Genomic DNA, 21901 nt, shown 5'->3' with positions numbered 1-21901 from the left:
CGCGCGACCGTTATATACGAGCTTTTACATTCTGACGCCGTCACTACCAACCATGAATCAACCTCTATTCGAAACAAATAAACTTTATTTAATTTCACCAGCGACCATGCCTCGTTACTATTCCGGCCGTTCTCGTTTTTCCGTGTCGCGAATCTTTCGACCAATGTATTCTTTTGGAGAACGGTGCGAGAGCGTAATTTAAAAAAAAAAGACGTTAAACGACCCTCCGACGCTATAATGGGAATGCACGAGTTGTCATACTACGAAATCAGGTCACATAGTATAGGAAAACGAGACAAAGAGGAACGCGAATAAAGTTGTTTACTTTGAAGAATGAGTTATCGGCTTTCTATTGAATCTTTCCGTCGTTGGTTTTGCACGCAAAAGAGATCGACGAACCTTCGAATTTCCTAGAAAAGATACATAGTAGTGGAAAAAGGAGGTTATTCGAAGAAATCTGTCAAAGTTTGCGAAGCTTGTAATTTTTTCATGGAAATTGTTGTTGATTATATTTCATCTAGGTACAGTCCTTTATATTCTCTGTTGTCTTCTATACTCTCCTAATCGGCTTATATTCCATCCTTATACTTGGAAATTCGTGGACGTAATACGCTCAAGATTGAAACTGTCTGCTGACAGGACAGTCTTTGTTCTCAGGACGCCCGGTATACCGATGTACGCATCAGCCAGCTGCGAGGCTCATTGTTTTCGGAAACACGCCAGAAATACGAACATAAAAGCTGCGCGATTATTTGAAATTCGTGTCTATACGGATTCATACTTGCGTTAGTTTGCACGGAAATTCAATATTTGTTTAATTATCCCACGCTTTTTCTCATTTTTATTTGCGTTCGTTTCCACTTCGCGTGAATTTCCTTCCTTTCCACGAAATTTCGAAGCGCTCTTGTACGAATAGATCTGTGACGCGAGGAACAACCTAGGAACCCGAAAAGACTCGTTAAAAATTCAAAAGTCCGCAAAAGACAAAGAAACGAAACTTCTCTTAGCAAAGTCTACCTTGGATCAACCTATGTCCGATCGAGACGCGACATTGACGGAAATAAAGCCGCTCTTCGCGATATTTGCAGGCAAGTGTCAAAAACCGGAGGCCTCTTCGATCTCTCAAAGCTCTCCTCTCGACGATCCTAACGCGACGTTTTACGTTCGCGTCTTAATAACGCCATCCTTCTTAGCTGCGTAGCTCGTAATCGGTGATCAGACGTTGCCGAAATCGTTGGGAAAGCGTTCGGTGATCCGGAACTAGCGGAAACTCGTCTCGAAACGTCTCGAGACTCGTCGTTAATCCGATCTCTCCGTGATTCCCGAAGAAAAAGAGAGTCTCGTGACTTTGATCGGCGATACGACGCGATGACACGAGGGCGGAAGAGCGAGAGGCGTGGTAGAATGGACCGACACGGTTCTCGCCCCTGGGAGACTCTTCAATTTTACGAAGAACGCCGGAAGTATATCACTCAGCGGCTCAGACATATTGACACTTTGCGCCCGGCAGGCTTGAGCCACGGTATGCCTTATTAAACTCACCGGTTAAATTATGGCAACCGCTATCGTCGCCGCACCCTCGCTTCCTACTATTCTCCAACCCATCGCCGCCTTTATCCACGCTTCTCCGCCAACGACGCGACACCTCGTTTCAAAACGAGATTAGGCTTTCAGATTCGTAGATCAGGCTTTTCCTTCGATTCGATAGCTGAACCAGCCAATTGTCTTTAACGGACGGTACACGGAACATGTCTTTATTCTTACCTTTCCTCTGATAGCGTCAACGATAATACCTATTTATCTGCAATATGGTATCGCCGATGAAAACACGATTATTCGATGTCGTTTCGTTCCTTCTTCTATCGTTGAATTCCGAGAAAAGGACAATTATATTTGCATTGAAATTTACATCGGGATGGAAGCCAGGAAATCGGTTATTTCCATGAGTTTTTATTCTCCCAGCGATCACACCGTCATTCGTGTTTCGATTCGCGACTAGAAAAACAAGGCGGCGGACTCCATTCCGAAAAATCGAAATGCCAAACTTGACACCGTGCGAGCTCTGTTTTCACCCTTCGTTTCTTTCTTCTGCAGTCTTCTTTCCTTTTTTCTCTCCGTGTCTCCGTCTCTTCTTGAATTCTGTTGCCACCGTGAATCGTGTTCCTACGAGAACGCTGAATTTTTAGCTCGCAAAGGAATAATCCGATTGGCTACAAAGCCAGTTGAGAGTTCGAAATTAAACCGTAACTGAATTGCCCCTTTGCCCGGCAACTCGAACGTGGATCGAAAGTCAGAAAGTGTTTAAGTACACGGGGGTAAGGGAGAGCGATTAACTTGAAAAGAGGTTTATTAAGTTCGTTGCGAATTTATTTCCATCATTTTTGTATTAAACGAATCTTAACTTGCAGCGGATTAACGTTCGCGTAACTTTCCGCTGTACTATCCTTTTGTTTTTTGCTTCCGTTGATTTTCATTATTACTCATATCGTATTAGAAAATCGTCAATTGATCGATTCGTTAAATTGGAACTGAAAATAATCATCGTATTTGTATCTAATACGACCGAATTGATATTTCCAACAGTCATCTTCCATGTTTCGTGAGTAAAACGAAACAAGGAGAAATCTAGCAGTTAACTTCATCCGTAGATCTCTTGAGTCATCGCGCGGGAAAAAACACATTGATATTAACCACGGCGTGACGAAGCTGCTAGCCATAGTCATCAATGGCTGATTCATAATTGTCGATCGACCGAGTTTCCGGCGCTCACGCTTACTTATAATGCCCGCAGAATTGAATTTCGAGCGACGACGAAGCCTCTCTTTTCGGATTCAGCCTGCGGGCATCAACGACGCCTCCTTTTGCCCTGTTATTTCAGGACTGCCGCGCCCGCTGGAAACCTTAAACGTGACTTTTGGATTATCTAATTGAAATTTATGCGGCTCCTGACACGCGCATTCCCTTTCACAACCGTGATAACGTAAACGAACGCCGATGGAAGCGTTTTCCGATGCAATTTATTTCTCGATATCGATGCGATCGATGCGATCGATTCGACTTTCGTAGCTACGTATGTATTTCGAAGAACGGAATGCAACGAAACGGAACGCGCTTGATAAAATCCATAGTAATCGTATTTTTGGGGATATTTATCTAGGTAAACGCGCGCTTGTAGCAAATTTAAACACGTCGAGATTATGGCACAACAGTGGCCTCTGACTTCTCCGCATAAATATCCGATAATAATCTTGCTGTTACATACCCTGTGTCCGTAAAGTGTGTTATTTCGGTTAGAAATTATGTATCGTGCTTCTCGAAACTATGTGTAACATATAGTCTGTACCGTAGCGAGATAAATTAACGCGAATAAACGCGCAAGCGTTTTATTTTTGTAAATGGACGTGCCTTCGAATGTAAGCGTAGTTTAAGTGGCAGTGCTTGAACTTGAACATATGGCGAATGGGACTCGCATATGGGGAATAGTAGGTCAAGCATAATTTCAAAGTCAATTACTATGTTTTTAAGTGGAACGCCCTTCTATCGTATCAGAAGTCGGAACAATGTATCACCGGATATTTCGTTTCGTCTAATGTTTCGTAATCTTGCCGAAAAGGACAAATGGTCGAAGGGACGATGCCTTAACAAGGAACTAGTAAAATAAAATTTCTAAACTTGGTGAACGCGAAACTGAATACGACATTGAAAAGGTTGATTTTGGAATATACGTTGATCAGACACTTTTTGTCTCCTCGATGAATTGCCTAAACTCGTAAGACCTCGCGTCCTTCTTCTGTAATGTCCTGTACGGTATACGGATCGTAAATTCGACTTAGTGGTAGGGAGAAAGGAGCGTGGAAATTTCCTAGGACGTCCGTCACGCTGACTGCGACTTTCCGATAATATCGAACGCCACTCGATGCCCGCAACGCGGCCCTCACCTGGCCTCACCATGGCACGAGGCGATTTTACAGTGCCGCGAAATACGGCTGTTTGAACAGGTGACCCGACAGCTGTTGTTCGCCAGAAATTCCCTACCACCCCTGCTCGAATGCGCGTCAAAACGGACCACGCGTCGACGAATGCTATAATTGCCTGGTTACAAGACATTCCGGTGGACTTAGAACACGGTGCTCGCAAGGTTTCGTCCTTCTCCGCGCGTCGTTACAGGACGAGCGGAGTTTAGCAACCGATTAACAGATACAAAGAGGGATATGTTGGACTCGAGAAGCGACTATTACGTCGCTTTGGAAAGAAACGAAACGAGATAACTGCGCGATTAACTCTGTACGCGTTTGTCGTAGCGAAAGAACGAAAGAGAAGAGAAGATACGAAACCAACGAACGAATAAAATCAAGCCTCGCGCTGTTCCTTCTCCTACGTGAACTTCCTTTAATTTTTCGCGATACACGCCCCTATCAACGATCCGAGACTGAAAATTATGTGTAAAAACGGGCAAGAGACGGTGCGACTGGATCCGCGTCGCAGCTCGGCCTTTAGCGGAATAGCGATACGTTTTACGATGACCTCGTGACGTTAAAGTTGCACGGGGATGGGCCTGAGATGAATTGAAGGGGAAGCGCGGATGGATGCAAGGGAAATGCCACGGGGAGCTGGATTATGCGGCCGTAACTCAGGGTAACCGAGCTTCCACGACCTTACACGTATGCTAAGCCAGGGGAATGAAACGTAGAAAGCGCAAAGTAACCTTAGCACACCCTTCGTCCCCGCCGTCATACAGCAGAGAAGACTCCACGGGGTTAAGCGATGAATTTCATTTTACGGGGTCGACGCCGTTTCTGCCTTTTCCTACGGACGATTTGCGTGACGTTCATCGTCGTGCCCCTCCCGGGACCGAGAAACACCGTGTTCCTCCTGTCCTTTATTTTGATTTTCTTTCACCCCTAAGCGCGATTGATAAGTCTCGTAATTTCCTCGAATCGAATTTAACCAATGCGTTTTCCAAAGAATCGCGTATTTTAATTCTTCAAAATCGATCCCAAGGGGTTTTGCAACAGGTCGCGTAGATCGTCGGAAATATTCACTTGGCAAAATGTACGATTATTAACGTCGGAGCTCGTGTGATTGTAAGCCCCGTCACTTTTTCAGACAAACGATTAGCAGCTATCGCTTCGCTTCGTAACCACGTACGATACGAATTTGGTCGTAATCTAAATCTATCGAATCTCTAGCCTGACGCTTATCGCTCGCGGAGCGAATAGTTGGCCATAAAACGTTAATATTTGAAAAGACTATCTCATGCCGGAGACAAATATGCAAGACGAATTCGTTCTTGATAAAATCAAATTTGATGAATCGCGCGATACGTTTGCGAAAATCGCGATTTTTTTTTATCTTGCTTCGCAATGCCATTCCATACAGATATAGGCATTTGCGGCTGATGATATTTCTTTCGTTGCTTCGAACTGCCCAGAAACGATTGCTCGCGATAGTGTCCCCAATGTCTCTTCGAAAAGGGGGAAAAGGACGTGATAAAATTAAATCGTTTAACCAAGGCGGTTTGCGCTATATTCGATATAATCGAGCAGCATACGTGCGGGCCGAAAATTTCGTTATCGCCTAAACAGCCACCGCTTGAAATGTTGGGCACGTAGCAGGAGTGCTCGTGTCGTCGCGGCGCGGCAGCGACGGGATCGAAGGCGCTATTATCAGCTGGTGGCACGTGCCAGGGCCACGTGCACGAGCAGATGGCAAGGCCCTGGTTGCACCTTGCGAGCCCTACGCACTACGCACCATAATCTCGTCGTTAATAGCGGCCCCACAGGTTCCCAAGACGAAAACGCAGCACAGCTGTCGTTATGCGCCGATCGAGCGTAACGCGGCTATCGACCATTGGGATGAGAAATTGTTCGAGGAATATCGATTTGGTCACCGCAGCTATTACGCATGGACCTGCGAAAGGGGATCGAAGTCTAAAGAAAGTAGGAATCGCAGCAGTATCGTTTGGTCGACAGTTTGCGACATTTGGTCATTTCGATCACGCGGAAAAGCAACTATCGATAGTTAGGGCTAAGGAGTATAGTACAAGTACGTAAAAGACCTGAAAAAGTTGAAACGTGCATTTAAATGCTAAGAACCAGCGAATGTCAGCGCGCGAGGAAATAGCTGAGAACGCAAACACTTGCATTCTTCTATTAATTTTAATAAGGAAACTGTATTTTTGCTGAGCACGGATGTTTCTATAAGCAGATTTATCATATCACGAGCGAAATTATCTGCGCTTATCTCGCGCAATTCGTTTAACATTGCTTTCACGGAAATTGCGGTTAAAGAAAAAGTATAATTTTCATAGAAAAATATATCGAATAATACGATAGATACTTTGCAAGTTAAATTCACGAATTATCAAAATTGATCATCTGCGAATGTGTAGTAAGATTATCACGTAAATATATTTTTAACGGATGTCACTCACCGATTTAATACTCCAGTGTTAATATTCTGTTTCGCGCCGTTATGTACACACCTGCAACATAAAACATAACAACGTCATAAATAATTATGTAAAGGAGAGATATAGATGTATATAATTCCCGAAATGTTAACAATTAACGGACTAACCGTTAACAAGTTCCGTGGCAGAAAAAATTCTACTCTGTCCGTTCGCTCTCCCGAGTGTCGATCTCAATTTCGATCGAAAATTCGAGTCGTGGTTCTGGAAAATGGAAAAAAAGCCCGGACAACGATGGAGGTGTCAAAACTGGGACTCGTCGCACGAATTCCCGAAAGTCAATTTTCATTAGGACGAAATTGGGCTGGACTCGATGGCCTGGGGGCTCGAAACGAATCGAAGCTCGAGCGAGACAGCGAATAGAACGATTGAAACGGTGTGCGAGAGAGAAAGAGAGAGAGGGAGAGAGAGATGCAGCATGCCAAGTTGCGTGAACCCGAATCATAAGTTGGAACGGTGTGTCGGTGTCGGTGCACATGGGTGTACGAAGTTAATTAAATTCGGTCGATTAATTAGGCTATTTGTCAGCCTCGCCGTCGATTTCCAGATCCACCTGGAAGAGCAGGAAACTAACGATAGTCCGCTCTATCGTTCTACGAACGAACGACTATTCTATTCAGGAAGAATTATTAAATGTCGTTGATTCCAGCGATGTAAAGATTCGGCTGAATTTTCTTGCCAGTATCGTATACAATCGACGAGACAAAGGACGAGTTTGCTATTTCCGAGGAGATATTTTTAGAAATTTTAATCGATTCTTCGTAAGAAATTCGTCGACGAGAATGTTGACAACTTTAAGCAGAGGATAAAATTCTAATTCCATTACTTTATGGATACATAAAACATCGATCGCTCAAATTACAACCGTATTTCCACGCTGCCATCTGCGGACAAAACTAATTCAATTTCCCGGATTAATTGCACCATCTGTCGCTTCTTTTATCAATTACAAACTTCCCTTTATATCAGGAAAGATTAACGTCGTTCTATCAAACCCGAAGAGAATCCTCCAGACTTTGATTCGAAGATTTTCATCTAAGATGCTTTACGAGTCGCGTTCTCGGAATTTAAAAAAGTTCAAATTTGAAGCGTAAATTTTATTCCAACGAAACAAAAGTGAAAGATACGTGAAATAATACGCGTATAATAAGAGGAAAAAATGGAAACTTCTATCTGTAGCCGTTTCTTTTTTAAATATTATAACGATGCGTGGCAAAATGCAGCCAGGATGTACGTAGCATTTTCTTGCGACAGATCGCAGCTCACAGCTGCGCTGACAAGAATCTGACATAAATCTTAATTCCTGCGCCATACGAACCGGCCGGTGGCACGTAGAAAATTTCCTGTTACCGGGAGAACGCGAAATTTAAAAAGTCGTCCGCTGGAATTCCCCGTGTCTCGCAAACTCGCGGAGTATTTTCGAGGAATATCGTTATGAACGCGTTGTAAATACACCGTGAAGAATTTTTGCTGTAATTTCTTTTAGCACGTTCGATAACGTTGAACGCAAACGAAGCGAAATAAAGTATTCGACGAGCGATCGCGCGAATAATATTTAAACAACCAAGATACAGAAACGACATACTCTTCGGTACGTTCAGGTTTCGGTACGTTCCTAGTTTCGTTTCTTCCTTAAAATCGACTGGAACCGCTATTTTGTAGTTTCTTGAATCAATTTATTTCATTAGCAGCGTCGTTAAGGGAAAACGATTATGAATGATCAAACGTTAAGGCCGCGTTATAGTTCAATTCATTTTCGAAGCTAACGACGGAAGGTCCAAACAGACCGAAACCTTTGGCCACTCTCGCGATGGGAGTTAGTTACATTAGAAGGAATGACTATGAGTCACGTATATGCGTTTGCATTCACGGTAAATTGCCTTGGTATGGCCCTAACTACGGTCATTAAAGTCGCGCAAACTCCAATGATTACCACACCTTAGGTTTGTCTTGGAAATGTTCCGCTGCCATTCGTAATCGAATGATATTGACATTGTTACTGCTACGGCTCCAAGCAAGGGAAAAGATATCCGATATCGTTACGCTATTTATTCATAATTAGTTCGGTTCTTTGTTATAAACTGTATTAGGATTTACGATCGAGTCTAGAACTTAAATACAGCATAATTATCTGTTTGAAATAGTAACTTTAAATCGTTATTTGAATCCTGGACTAGAGTTTGAAACAAGCGATAGAAGTTGGGTTGAATTATCATTGACCTGTATCACTGATACGTTTCGCACAACCGTGCATTTACACGTACTAATTGATTTTTCTCTTCGTGCACATCTTTGTACATTCTTGCGTATTTACATTTGTATTTTACCAACTACGTAATACAGTAGCATTGAATATTTTTAAACAATATCAGTAACGATTAGCATATACGTTAATTTTAAAGATACGTAAATTTAATCATTTTGCGTTGAATAATTAGCCAGTTATACAGGCTCGTACATAATGAAATTTGTTAGCATGTTATAATCGAATTGAATAATTGATCAAATAGTGTTAAATTATGATACGACTGCTATAGAGCTCGTGTAAATCGATGAAGCTATTCCATAATGCATCCATCGATGCATTATAGAAATTACACAATAAATTTTCCAACGTTAATCCTATTAGTTCTATTAAATCACGGACGTCTTATAATCGAAATATTCGCGTGCTATTAAAAATTCTGTCCAAGTATAAAAATTAATTTCCCGGAATAATACGATAGGAACGTGAAATATAGCAAGGGCAAACGCCGTGTTCAGGGGGTTAACGAATTCATCGCCGGTACGAGAACAAAGGCAGAGGCACCGATGGAAGCACGTGTACCGGCAAAAACCAATCGAAACTTCGTTCTATCGTCGAAACTTTGTTTCTCAGTCTATCCATCGGTGAGATTTCGAACTTGATTATGACGTAACTCCTAATATCCGGTAATCAGCCGTTCGATATGACCCGAAAAGGATGTAAGATCGATAAAACGCGGCTAGCAGCCCGGTTCTCGGACGCTTTTCTTTGCGGAAACAAAGTTCCTGTTGGTTCAATTACTTTTACGCGCATCGTCCCACCAAACCTGCCACTCTCTTTCCTTTCTCTCTTTCTCCTAGAGAGAAAGCTCCACCGTTACGAGTTTTCGTTTCCGCGAGACTCGTTGTTTGAAAACTATGATTGATCGTTCCGGTGTGTCCGGTCATACTTGCACGAACGCCAGCTTGTTTCGTTCCTCCGGTAATGCCTTCCCGTCGAATTGTTTAAACACCGCTCGTTTACGAGGTCGTTTCGTCGCGGTCCGGAGTAATGCGCTTAAATTATAAGTTTATCGCGCAACTTGGTCGAACAACGGCAATGTTCTTCGAGCGTGAAGTATGTCGAATAATTTGTTGGCGAAATATTCGTGTCGCCCGTAAAATTAGCGCTTTGTTTGGAAGTAGGATGAATCGCGTATTTTTTAAAAACAGTCTTCACTTTGGGAAGTCGTAAAGGAGCTGCTATGGTTGCATAATAGTACATATACGTACATGATGGTGTTGCGTACGAAAGAGAAACCGGTAGTTGGCAGATTATTCGCTCGAAAGTAACAACTCGCGGTTAAAATTTGATTGGAGCAAACGATTTCATATTCGCCGATCTAATAGATCCAACGAAAAATAGTGTCTGGATACTTTTGAACGGTAGTGTACATAGTTATTCCCTGGTATTACCGTGTTCACCCGCATCAATGTGTATACCGTATACTAATGGAGGAACCAAGCCCACGGGCCACGATCACGGATGGGTGCGGCATTCTACTTGGGCTAATGCGTGGGTGTGCCGCGCGCGTAACACTGCCTTAAGTAATTGTTTATTGCCGTGTCGGCCACTCTTCGATCCCCCTGGCATCGTTTCCTCGAAACGGCAGGACCCTCCCAGGTTGGGGCTTTATCGCGTCGCACGGTTATCCAGCACAGCGTTCGCGTAATATCGTGCTTCCCGTTCATCCATCGGGATATGCGTGTCGGCCGGCTGTACGCCTATCCCGTCGCGATAGCACGAATATCGGATGTGGCGACCTAGCGACGCGTACCGCTTCACGAGAGGGTACCCCTATGTGACTCTACCGTCACCGGGGGCACCAGGTGATTCTATCCGCGGAGATAAAGGAAAAATGCTTGGAGAAGGTGTCTTCGTACGGAGACTCGTTCTCAAAGAAATTGAATTTCGAAGTCTCGTCGGTGGTCGTGTATTCTATATATATTCTAGTTTTTTCACCGAGAGCTTTTGACGTAGCCACGACATCGTCGATAGGTTTGAACGTTTGTGCTTATGGGAACGTATTTTCGTTCTCGCATATGGAAATTTTAACCGTAATATTTTACTTTAGACCGTGGCCTGGAACGGATTACGTCTAAATGTACAAATATACCTATTTCAATGTACCATTTACGTATATTCTAACGTATCTGTATCGTGCCTAGCACCCGTATAGAGGAGAGATACATCTTAGCTGACGCGCTTCTTCTCGCGCATATATCTTCGAAGATGAATTTCTCGGGATCCGCGGGGATTTTTACTCGAAATTTAGGATTTCGTATTAGGAGAATACGACGCGTAACATTACCAAGATGCGAAAGCTCGTACGATGCATGCACCGGTTATTTTTTAAACGCGTGGCATACAGGAATAATATAGTCTTTCATCGGGGTTTTGAAGCTAATCGAATGGTTGCGCGGGGCTCGCCAGCGATATTTTATGGCAGGCTTGTTCATGGATCGGTACATGTACCGATCGTATATTTGCCAATCGTATATCGCCGGTCGTATATTTGCCAAACTTAGATAAATTTCACTCGAAATACAAGTAAAGGCCAACTATTCGAACTAACGAGTCACGTCGACGCAATGCGCGGTTATAGGGGATTAAAAAGCCACGTTGTGCCCTTATTATAATAGAAAACATGGTAACAAAAGAGAAACAAACGATTCCAATTAATCCGAAACTGCTGAAAACACCGAAAGAACAACGAAGCGGCCAATGTTCCCTTGGAAATTCCAAAGTGGTCGTCAACGAGATTACGCGGCTCGTTACCAACCGCTTACAATGTTCATTTGCCAGCGTCAATACGCGTGCACGCGCCCCAATGTGCATCCTTTATTCCTCGATTGCTGCGGGGTCGAGTCACGTGGATCACGTGTTTACAGCGTGCACACCAACCAGCTCGGACTAATTAGCCGATACGCCGTTTAATTGTTTCATCTGTCAATGGCCTCGAACAGCCTTAAACTCCGCGCAACAATAATGCCGATCAAGGCAACAAAGCCAACCGACCAAAGGAGTGGCCCGTGTGCCGACTGAAAAAAAAAAGACAGAGGAAAAAAGATGAAAATCGATCGAGCGACCACGTGAGGGTCGCTCGCCTAATCGACGCCCCATGTTGCGCAATCTAATGCGAATATAATCGTGGAGATCGATTATTACGTAAAGCCCGATATTCACTCGGACGATGGATTAGAACATTGTCCTGCCAGGGATTGAGTCTGTGTATTGGTTGTTGCTAACTCGATGGGTCGCATGCTGTAGTTAATAGTCGGATGGAAATTAGCAACGTTTGCGTTGATTGGCTGATGGATGATTAAAGTTTTCTAATTGTTGGATAAATGGAGAGTGAAAAGAGATCGGAGCTTGTAGCGTCTCGTCTTTGCAATCTTTCGCAGGTGTCTTTTTTGTACTTGTCCATTTTCCAATATTTTTTTTTTTTTGTATACGTATACTTGTTATCGCACCTTAAGATCTCGTCTACGAATTTTCAACGAGTATTCCGTATTAAAAACGTCATATTAAACGAAAAGACTCTATATCGAAAATAATTTTTCGTTAATGATATTACGCGCTAATCTTCTGGAGTCTTCGGTCGAATATCTTTTCCCGCATCAGCTACATTGGGTCATCGATGTGAATATTTTACGGCGAATCTTCATTAGCAAGGTACGCTGAAATTTTTTCGATACGTCTATTCCCGCGTGTATTTCCCACTGCAATCGATAAATTCCTGCTACCAAAACACGCTGCAATTAGCAAACAATGGAAAAATTGCTGTGAATTTGGGGAAAATATCACGGTAGCTGGTTTGCAATTATACAACTGCCAGCATTTTTATCGATGAACGTACGAACAACTTTTTTTTTACTACGATTTGTTTCGAATAACGATATCGACGATTAATAGAACCAAAAGGGAACAGAAGCCAACTAATGCCTGGATATATCCAATGCTATATCCATATGTTGCATCCAATAAACGAGGTGGAGATGTCAGGGTTGAACGTTCCAGCCTACTGAATATCTAAAGTTTATAAAACGAGTTGCTAATCTTATCAACCGTTAACACGAAAAAGTATACCAGGAGCAATACCTGTCCGAACTTGGTATTTCATCGATCGATAGAAATTGACATATGTATGTCTTTTTATCGAAAATATTATAATTAATGGAACGTGATAAATTCGTGGATCGATCTATTTCTAACCGTAATAAGCTATCAAATGGTAATTATATGTAATCACTACGAGCTATACATACGTTGTAAAGTAATTGTTCCCAGTTCCAAAATTAATCAAATTTATTACCGCGGTTACATTGGGAACCTTCTGTACCAATTTTGACGTGATATATAGGCCGATATTTGGAAATTATCGCCTCTGTAAAAGCTATAATTTTTGCGGTAAAATGATAACGAAGCAAGTTCTGGAATTCTACCAACATATTCATTAAAGAGCTATGTATATTACGGGGTATGGTGTTACCCAAAAAATTGTTATCGGAGAGAGAAATAAATTTATGATTTTATAATTTCTACGTTCATGTTATAAAGTTTTCGAATAACAACGATTTATTCAATGTCTTTCAACCAATCTGATATTAATTGTACAATTTGTCAAGGAAAGACGTCGGTTATTACTCTCTGATTGGATATTATATAATTAATATTATGCAAATGAAATAAATTATTGGTATTTCGAAATCCGTACGCGATACGAATCAAGCGAATGAAATTATTTATCACGATTATTACACAAGCTATTAAATAACGCAATCGAGTTATAAGTAATTCGTCTAATTCCCCTGCGGTTGTTGAAATGGAGTAAGATACTAGAAAATTAAAAATATTATTTAGCGAGTTACCTCGCTTTGCGAAACAATCACGAACACGAGTAGCACGAGTCCGTAAATAGAGCTTTGAAACGAACTATCGCAAAGGAGTTGCGCGAACTGACAGAAATTTTTGTTCGACAACTTTGTTACACGTTTGTTACAAAAATACACTTAATAAACATCGATCGATTCGTTTCTCGTAATTCATGGATCATCGTATTCAACCGTGTCTGCCAAATCTGGACAATCGTTGTTATTCAGGATGTATAATTTTGTTAACATCGCGAACCGAACAATGGAGTGCTAACAGGCGCCGAAATTATCGGAATATGATGGAAAATCACCCTTCATAACGCATTCGAATTAGAATAATTGCGTATTGTTACAGCTACGCGTGTAACGTGTAATATTATCATTGAATGAGTAACATAATTAATGCGCATTATCTATCGTTGCGAGAGGTATTGCAAGAAGTAAAAAAACGCGCATAAGTAAAAAGGATACGTATGCGAAAGGCGTGTCAAAGATATGTCTCCTCCTACTTCTTGTAAACCTTACGGTACATACTTACATATTGATAACAAAACATTTAAACGAAATTGTAAGATATTTTCCTTTGAGTATCGGAAGTTGACGAGGCAATATACGACCGTCCTCGTGTATTATACTTCACTAGTATTCTCCTGACGAAAAACGAGACGAGCCGCGAATAACGTTTAATTGCAAAGACCACATTTTCCCAAGGACAGACGCGACTACTTATTTATCAATCTGTCTATCATCGTACTATGTAATTACTTGCGCGAGCGTGCACGAAAATGAGATCTCCGACTTCGTTAAATTCGTTTTATCGTCTCTTTGTCCTTCGTCGGCTTTAATAAATGGAATTTTCGATTACTCGCTTCTTGCATAAATTGAAACGCTTTGACAACGAAAACAAGTTAACTCGACGCTGTGTTAATTACGATACTGATTATAAAATTATCCAATCACAACGACACATCCAGTCGCATCCAATTACAGCTATTACGCCCGGAAGAGAATCAAAACGTCGAATAAGTTGATCCTTTTGGGCTTTAACCTTGACAGGTTGTCAGGGGCCAGGTGGAAGGAAGGAAGAACGGAAGGAATGTGCGACGAGTCGTGACCAGCGGAAGGCGGCCAGTCGACGATACATTTCCGGTGGTCGGCGGCCACTTGGAGCAAGTTTGCCCCTTGATCGTGGACAATAACGTGGGCGAGGACCGCTCGTTACACGCTACATGCCCACGAAGGATATGGATAGACGAGCGTCCTCAGCGCAGTTGGCATTCGTGACACGCACCATCGATGACATGAGCCACCATGGGATCCATCGCTTCGCCGCACCGCGTCGCACCGCGCCGCACCATGTCGCCAGGAATTACGATTCTCTATAGGCGCATTTATGCACCGAAATCGACGACGAACCCCGATGTCTCCACGTACGTATCGAAATGTTTCATTTTATTATTACACATTTCTTGTTAAAAAAAAGTCTCCGAGTGTGCTCTCAGCTTTATCGTCGTATCGAATCTACGAGATAGAGAATCGATTCAAGGGAAAGATTTGGTATCCTCGAGAAATATTTTGTAATATATTTTTCTTAATATTCTAGTACTTGCGCATATTCGATATCGGAGCACTTATTCTCTCTCTCTCTCTCTGAATCTTTATCTTAATATATTTAGCTATCGCCATATTGTTACGATAGTTGAACCCGATGAATAACGCGTATGGAGAACCACCGAAACAAAGGAACGAATTATTTCGTTGGCTTCGAAATAACCGGAAATAGGATTCCGAATAAATTACGCTCGGTTAATCGAAAGTGGTTCCTCGAATCGCATGAGGTATGCAATATTTAACCTTTTGGTCGCTCCATCGGAACACTTTAATCTTGTAAAAAGGATCGGGAGAGCTAGCCACGCTAAATCATCCTCCCTCTTCTACCTTATCGTGACCTATCAAATATCATCCAGACATTGATTTCAGAGATTGCACAAGAAATAGAGTTTCGTAATCGGAAGAAAAACTTTGCGCAGAATTTATGTAAACCCTGTTAAAGCGTATAGAGCAACTTGCGTGTAGAAATTTTTATGACTCGATCAATTTATAGATACGTTCACCGCCAAAAGGGTTATTAGGGTTTGTTCCTGCCATTTTACAAGCTATACCTTGTCCGTAATATTTTCGTGAGATACTTTAGAATTTCGCAAAATGTTGCAAATCCGTAGAAACGAAAGAAATTTCGACGTGGAAACTTTAGTTATTAAATAAATTAAGATGCTTCTTACATCAAAAGGTTCGCGGAAGTTGCTGTTCGAGGGACATCAAACAAAGTTAGAAAATTTATTTGCACGTAACTCGCCTCTGATACGTATTCATAAACTCTATTATACCGTCTACTATCGCTGCTGTTCGTTATTGACATATAATCAATGAGCTTCGATGACGTGATGGCCACGCGAATCCATTACACGATATACAGCCAAGTATACTGGGAGAAACTTATTTTATTCGAATACGACGTTTGCTCGTACTGAAATAATATAATAGACAAATAGAAACGCTTGAAGAAGAAATTCTAATATTTAAATTAAAAGGTATATACGATGATCCGTTTTTATAGAATTATACGATTCTTCAGTTCCAAAATATCGAGGAAATTCTGCATATCTACCAATCACGAGCACGAATATATTCTCTTGGATGGAAAAGTTCCTCTTCTAAAATAATTTCCATTCTGGCTATTAAATTTCTTGGTGCAGCGTAGACCTGCGTATGCGTCCGCTTCGGAAGAAACATCGAGAAGTTTAATTTAAAGGATCTTTTGTTTGAACACGATTTGAAATTCACGATTCTGCCGAGGATCCTTTCGATCGTAGCTACGTCGGTATCGATAATGCGAGATATCTCGTCGTTCGTCTTCCCTCTATCTGTCGGATCGAGTTACTCTTCTTCTTTTTTCCCCTATCCGAGTTTTACTTTTTCTCTTTTTAAATTTCCCTTTTCTTCCTATTCTCGATCGACCCCTACTCCTCCCTCGCATAGATTCTCTCGCATCCTTTTTTCCATTCTCTTCCTTTCTTTTTCTTCCTTTTATTACGTCGTGTCTCTTTCTCGTTTATTATCCCGCCCCGCTCTCTCGAATGCTCGTATCGCGACAGTTCTCTCGTATATTTTGTTATATTTCGTTTGTCTGGCCTTGCAAGCCCTTTTCTTCGTTATCGTCTTTCCGTATCTACTCTTATAATAATAACTGTATTGCATATGTTATTACATATATTATACAATATGTATTATCCGTATTAAATAAGTACGTCTACGATGATAATATAACTCTATACGTTTTCAACTTGTTTCGCGTTCCAAATTTCACGTTTCATCAAAACTCCGTCTGCTTACGCTTAAAAATTCGCATTTACCTCTCCTTTCTTCTTCTCCTTCTCGTTCTTCTTTATTTCTTCGGTATATCGAGTTTTCTTATGTCTCGCAGCAAACTTTTTCCCTCTCTTGTTTCTTTCGTGTAACTTCGTAGTTCTCTCTTGGACTTTCTTATTTTTCTAGGTCTTCCCTATACGTTTGCTGCTCATTCTGTATTTTCACGCCATTTACTTTTCTTTTCAAACTCATTATTCCGTGTTCTACCGTTCTATCTCGTCGAATATCTCCCCTCGTATCTCGATCATCCTCCTTTTCATGTTTCCACTTTCTTCTTCTCTGCCTTCTTCCTATCACGTCAAATTTGTTCCATTCTGCTCTCTCTCTCTCTCTCTCTCTCTGTCTGTCTCGGTTCGTGCATTCTTCCTCGCCTTCTATCACGCAAAAACCCTTTCTTCCCTTGCCGCGGTTCTTGTCTCGTTAAATTCCATCGTCTCGTCCTTTCGGCCACCCTTTCGCGTTCCCTCTCTGTTCTCCTTGGCAGGCTTCCCTCTCTGTTTTCTGCCCTGTTCACCCGTGTCTCCCGAGGGAGTGCCAGGAAGCGGCGCTATTAGTTGGCGTAACTCTAGCCTTGTCCGTCCGAGGATAATTGCGCGGGCTAATGGTTCCTTTTTTCCTGTTCGCCTCGGAGCATCGACCAGGTAAAAAGACGTCTTGCGACCTAGGAATTTAAACACGCGCCACGAGGGAGGTCTGACCACGATATCCTTTCGTTACTGGCTCCGGAAGGGCTTCCTCTTTTGCGTACGATCACGGAATTCGAAAACAGATGCCCGGTATTCCAGGCGTATCGCGGTTCGTTTCCCTTTAATTGGCCAGCGGACTGCTGGTTGCGCCTCGTGCTTGCGGAAGAACAATCTCCAACGAGATGGTCTGAATTCTCTCACGGATGTCCCTTTACCGAGTCGTCCTTTCTTCTCACTAGACGATTCCCTTCTTTGTTTTATTTTATCCACGCCTATGTCATTTACCACTTCGATCGCTCGATGCGATAGGAGAAATTGGGCCGATTACACGGAATGGGGCACGTCTCGCCGATTTCAACGACCACGAAATATGTTGTCATGTAATTAACGAAATTGGAAAATATTCCTCCGACCGTGTAATCGTTCCATACCTTAACGCAGCAGTGTTCCGCTTGAAATTTTCAAATTCGTCGTTCAAATTAAATAAGGTATTGAAATGTAAATCGACCGGCGAATTTATACGTCGATTTTCCCATAGCAAAGACTCCAAAATCGTATTTATGATACATATCGCGAACTAACGAGATCGTACAATTCCGCAACACTGCAAACCCGATATTTCAAGTGACGCGCTCCGAGCGCAGCGACAATCGGGTCCGCTATACTTTTATAAATACAACACGGAACTGTCGCGACGTACTATTCTCGCATTAAATAATTAGCCCGACGGGTGCGTGTAAATAATTAATTTGGTCGCGTTTCTGAATGAACGTTAATTAAAGCGGTAGAGAGGAGCGCGGCGAAACGGTCGGGCCCGGAATTTTCAACGGTGCCATCGGAAGTCGAGCAGTCGTTATCGTTTCAGCGAAAACACTTGGCGAATAATTATCCATTTTTAAGCTACGCGGAATATGCGATTTCGAGCGCATGATACAATTTTAATGAAACGTTAGCGCGACCGGCAAATTTCAATAATTAACGAAGGATCATTTGTCAACGGATGGAGAGACCGCTTCCAGTGGGTTTTCTTGACAACGAAAACCGTATTAGTGCAAAATTACGCGCAAAAGGCGAGATAAACGTGGTAAACGAGTAGAAGCTAGATACTACTTGTCGATACATCTAGTACATCGTTGAAGCGACAACGAAATAAATAGACGCGGGCGAGGTATGACACGTGGTAAATTTACTATTTCGTTAAGGCCTTTTTTAAGTTGAAAGCTCGTTGGAAATAAGTGTAAAGGCTAAAAAGAGATCAACGCGGCATTCGATTACACGGGTTATTCGGAAGAAAAATAAGAAACGTGGGACTAGAATCGGGCAATCTTCGGACGAGCATTCTCTCTCAGCGGTCTTGCATTACCACGAATCTCCGGATTATGGGAAGTCTCTGATTGGAGTTCCATAGGTACACGGAACGGTGTCGCGGAACCCGCCCAAAACCGGTAGCCGTATTACCATACAGATTGCCGTCGACTGTTATACTCACCGAACCGGGGAATCTATGAATCCGACTAATCATAAACGTACAACTAACCGAGGCTAATCTGCCGCGCGGCAATTCGGAATTTTACTGTCAGACCGAAATACGACCGGCATTCGAACGGCGAACGGGGAATGTTTTGAAGGCATCCCTGGAATATTACGATACGGTTAAGATCCGGGCATTGGGCTTGAAATGGTCCTGGGACAACCACCGCTGGATTTATCGACGAATTACAACGAACGGTATAGGCGTGTCGACGTTCATCGATGTACGCGATTATTCCTCGCGTACGCCAGGTGTTTCGATGCTTAATTCGCCATAGAAAAATAATGAAAAAAGTTCAGGACGACTCTCTGTGAAAGAATACACTATCGCGTAAAAGTTTCGGGTCGCTTGTTCGATGAAAATTTTCAGAAAAAGTTCTCCTGCTGGGGTATCTTTTATCAAAATATTTAAAAAGTTAGATCCCTGACAATTGCTAAACATCGAACGTTGTGCTTTCGACGATCCATTTACTCAGACATCACAATGCGTTTACTATAAAATAGAGACAGAGATGTAACATTAAAAGAAGACGTAAAACGAAGGAACAGAGAGAAAAAGGCGATCAAATATTAAATTGGCAATGTCTGCCTTGTTCTCCCCTCGTGACGACACGGTTGCTTGCCGAGGGTCGGCCATAACCCTCGGACATAACCGAGGAAATCACTTGGAAAATCCTCGATGAATTCACAATGAACCGGCGGTTGGTACAACACGTTCATCCGTCACGACACCCCGGAGAATTTCTCTTTTTCCAACCTGCGTCCGCTCTCCAATCCTGCCTCTGTCCTTTTCATTTTCCTCTCGACAGTCTAATTTTTTCTAATGCAAACTCTCCCTTTTTACATACTTGTGCCTCGACCATCGTCTTACCACTCTTTACCCTCTAACTAGTTTCTACGCTAGTCCATTTCGCAACCTTCCGTTTCCAGCTCATAGGATCTCCTCCTTTTTTCTTCCTCTTTCTTTTTTTCTTTTTTGATTAAACGCAATAAGCAGTCGGAGTTGTAATTTCGGCGAAAACAGTTCTGAATAGAAAATTAAGAGCTTTCCGGAATATTATTTTTTCTACTATGAAAATTACTCGATGAAATTTGGTATTCGAAGAATCTACAGAGAGAAAAAACGTTGCAAAAGATCGAATAATAATGCAACTTTTTTATGAACGTCGTCATAGTCGAATAGGTCGGTGAGAGCTTCGGCAATATTGAAATTGCAGCTACTTTCGTGATCGAAATTCGTTCCCTTTTCATCGCTTGACAATACGCAAAAATTCACGCTTCGACGATCGGTTATTTCAGACGAGCACTTGCATCGTCAAATACAGGGATTCTATTTTCTAAAAGGACGAGGCTAACCACGGGATAAGGACAATTCTGTTCTCTTCTGCTTCTTTGCCGCGATTGTTTTCGTTCGTGTTCGTATTCCTCTAATTATAACGTTTTTACACCCTACGAAATGTCTTAAAAGTATCAAATAAGTATTTCTCTACGATGTTCTCGTCTATCGCAAACTAAGTCCGATGTAATATTTCGGCAGATCTTAAGGAATCCTAAGAAATTCGACGAATTAATCATAGAACGTTCGGTTCGACGTTTCCTTAAATATTCTTATTTCAGCGGGCGCAATCGATTTCGCATTCTATCTTTCGTTCGTTTCGTCGCTAACGTTCCTCCGGTCGTTTTCCATTCTCCTTCCACCCTTTCTTTTTCACTTTCTTGCTCGTAGGAATGATGTCGTTAATCACCGGCTATTTTAATACGATCTCCCCTTCGTGTTCGCTCTCGATCGGACGCATTATATTTAGTGGGCGATCACGTGCACCGGTCTCAGCGCACCTTTAAAATGCATAATGTCGAACGGTAATAAGAAAATCCATTGTCGGGGCGAAACCGTGCATAATGACGTAGGAAATTAAACGAAATCTTTCATTCGCGTGATCGTGATAAATTTTCTTAAAAGACTGCGAGCAGAATATCTCTTCTTTTTCTATTCTTTAAACTTATTTTTTTCGACCAAAGATTAACGTTATAATCGATATTATTCAGTTACTATGCAGATAATTTTGATGTCGTGGACGTGTCAGAGCATGTTGGAAAGGAAATACAAATATCGACCATAAGAACGATGACGGAATCACTTTTAGGATTAAAGATAATAGTCCTATGTTTCAAGCGGAACAGACGTGGGAGAACATTTTTTGCATATAATATTCATTTTCTAATCGGTGGTTATAATTTTTTATTTTAATTGGCAATCAAAAAACTATCGCGTAATTTCTATAAAAGATTCATTCGATTTCAGTACATGTAATTTTGTGATAGATGATTATACCGATTTGGAAGTTTTAGTCGGCGATCTATATAGGTACTACGTTTCGTTACTACATTTTCAAACGTCGCTTCAGGTTATCAACGATTGTTGCACGGCCGTTCGATATCGCTTTTCGATTCCCTACCAAACCATCGAAACAACAGCGGCAGCAACGCAACACCGATAAACATCCTGCAACTCCATCGAGTCTCTCGACGTTCGTTCCACGTAACGGCAATCTCCGTTTCCATTGCACTGACCGGAATTCGCGTCGAATACAGGAAGTCGAGCGTCGAAACGCTCGAAAAACCGAACACT

The 21901-nt window shown here is 42.1% G+C and overlaps 1 protein-coding gene and 1 long non-coding RNA gene across 2 annotated transcripts in view; one reads left to right on the top strand and one right to left on the bottom strand.

Annotated features, from left to right (window-relative positions):
- SpdS (Spermidine Synthase) overlaps window positions 1–21901 on the top strand; it is a 192227-nt gene that overhangs the window by 97792 nt on the left and 72534 nt on the right. Inside the window, exon 4 of the mRNA XM_076622797.1 lies at window positions 14684–15057. Within this exon, the coding sequence (XP_076478912.1) occupies window positions 14939–15057 (119 nt within the window). The 5' untranslated portion in view covers window positions 14684–14938. The remainder of the gene's footprint in view (window positions 1–14683; window positions 15058–21901) is intronic.
- The window catches only part of LOC143303362 (uncharacterized), an 86373-nt gene that overhangs the window by 22103 nt on the left and 42369 nt on the right, over window positions 1–21901 (bottom strand). The window contains exon 2 of the long non-coding RNA XR_013059554.1: window positions 6434–6484. This is a non-coding gene — a long non-coding RNA (uncharacterized LOC143303362). The remainder of the gene's footprint in view (window positions 1–6433; window positions 6485–21901) is intronic.

This window comes from Bombus vancouverensis, chromosome 11 (genome assembly GCF_051014615.1).
Source record: "Bombus vancouverensis nearcticus chromosome 11, iyBomVanc1_principal, whole genome shotgun sequence".
NCBI classification, from domain to species: Eukaryota; Metazoa; Arthropoda; class Insecta; order Hymenoptera; family Apidae; genus Bombus; species Bombus vancouverensis.
The sequence above is the reverse complement of the archived record's forward strand: the minus strand, read 5'-3'. Positions and strand labels throughout refer to the sequence as shown.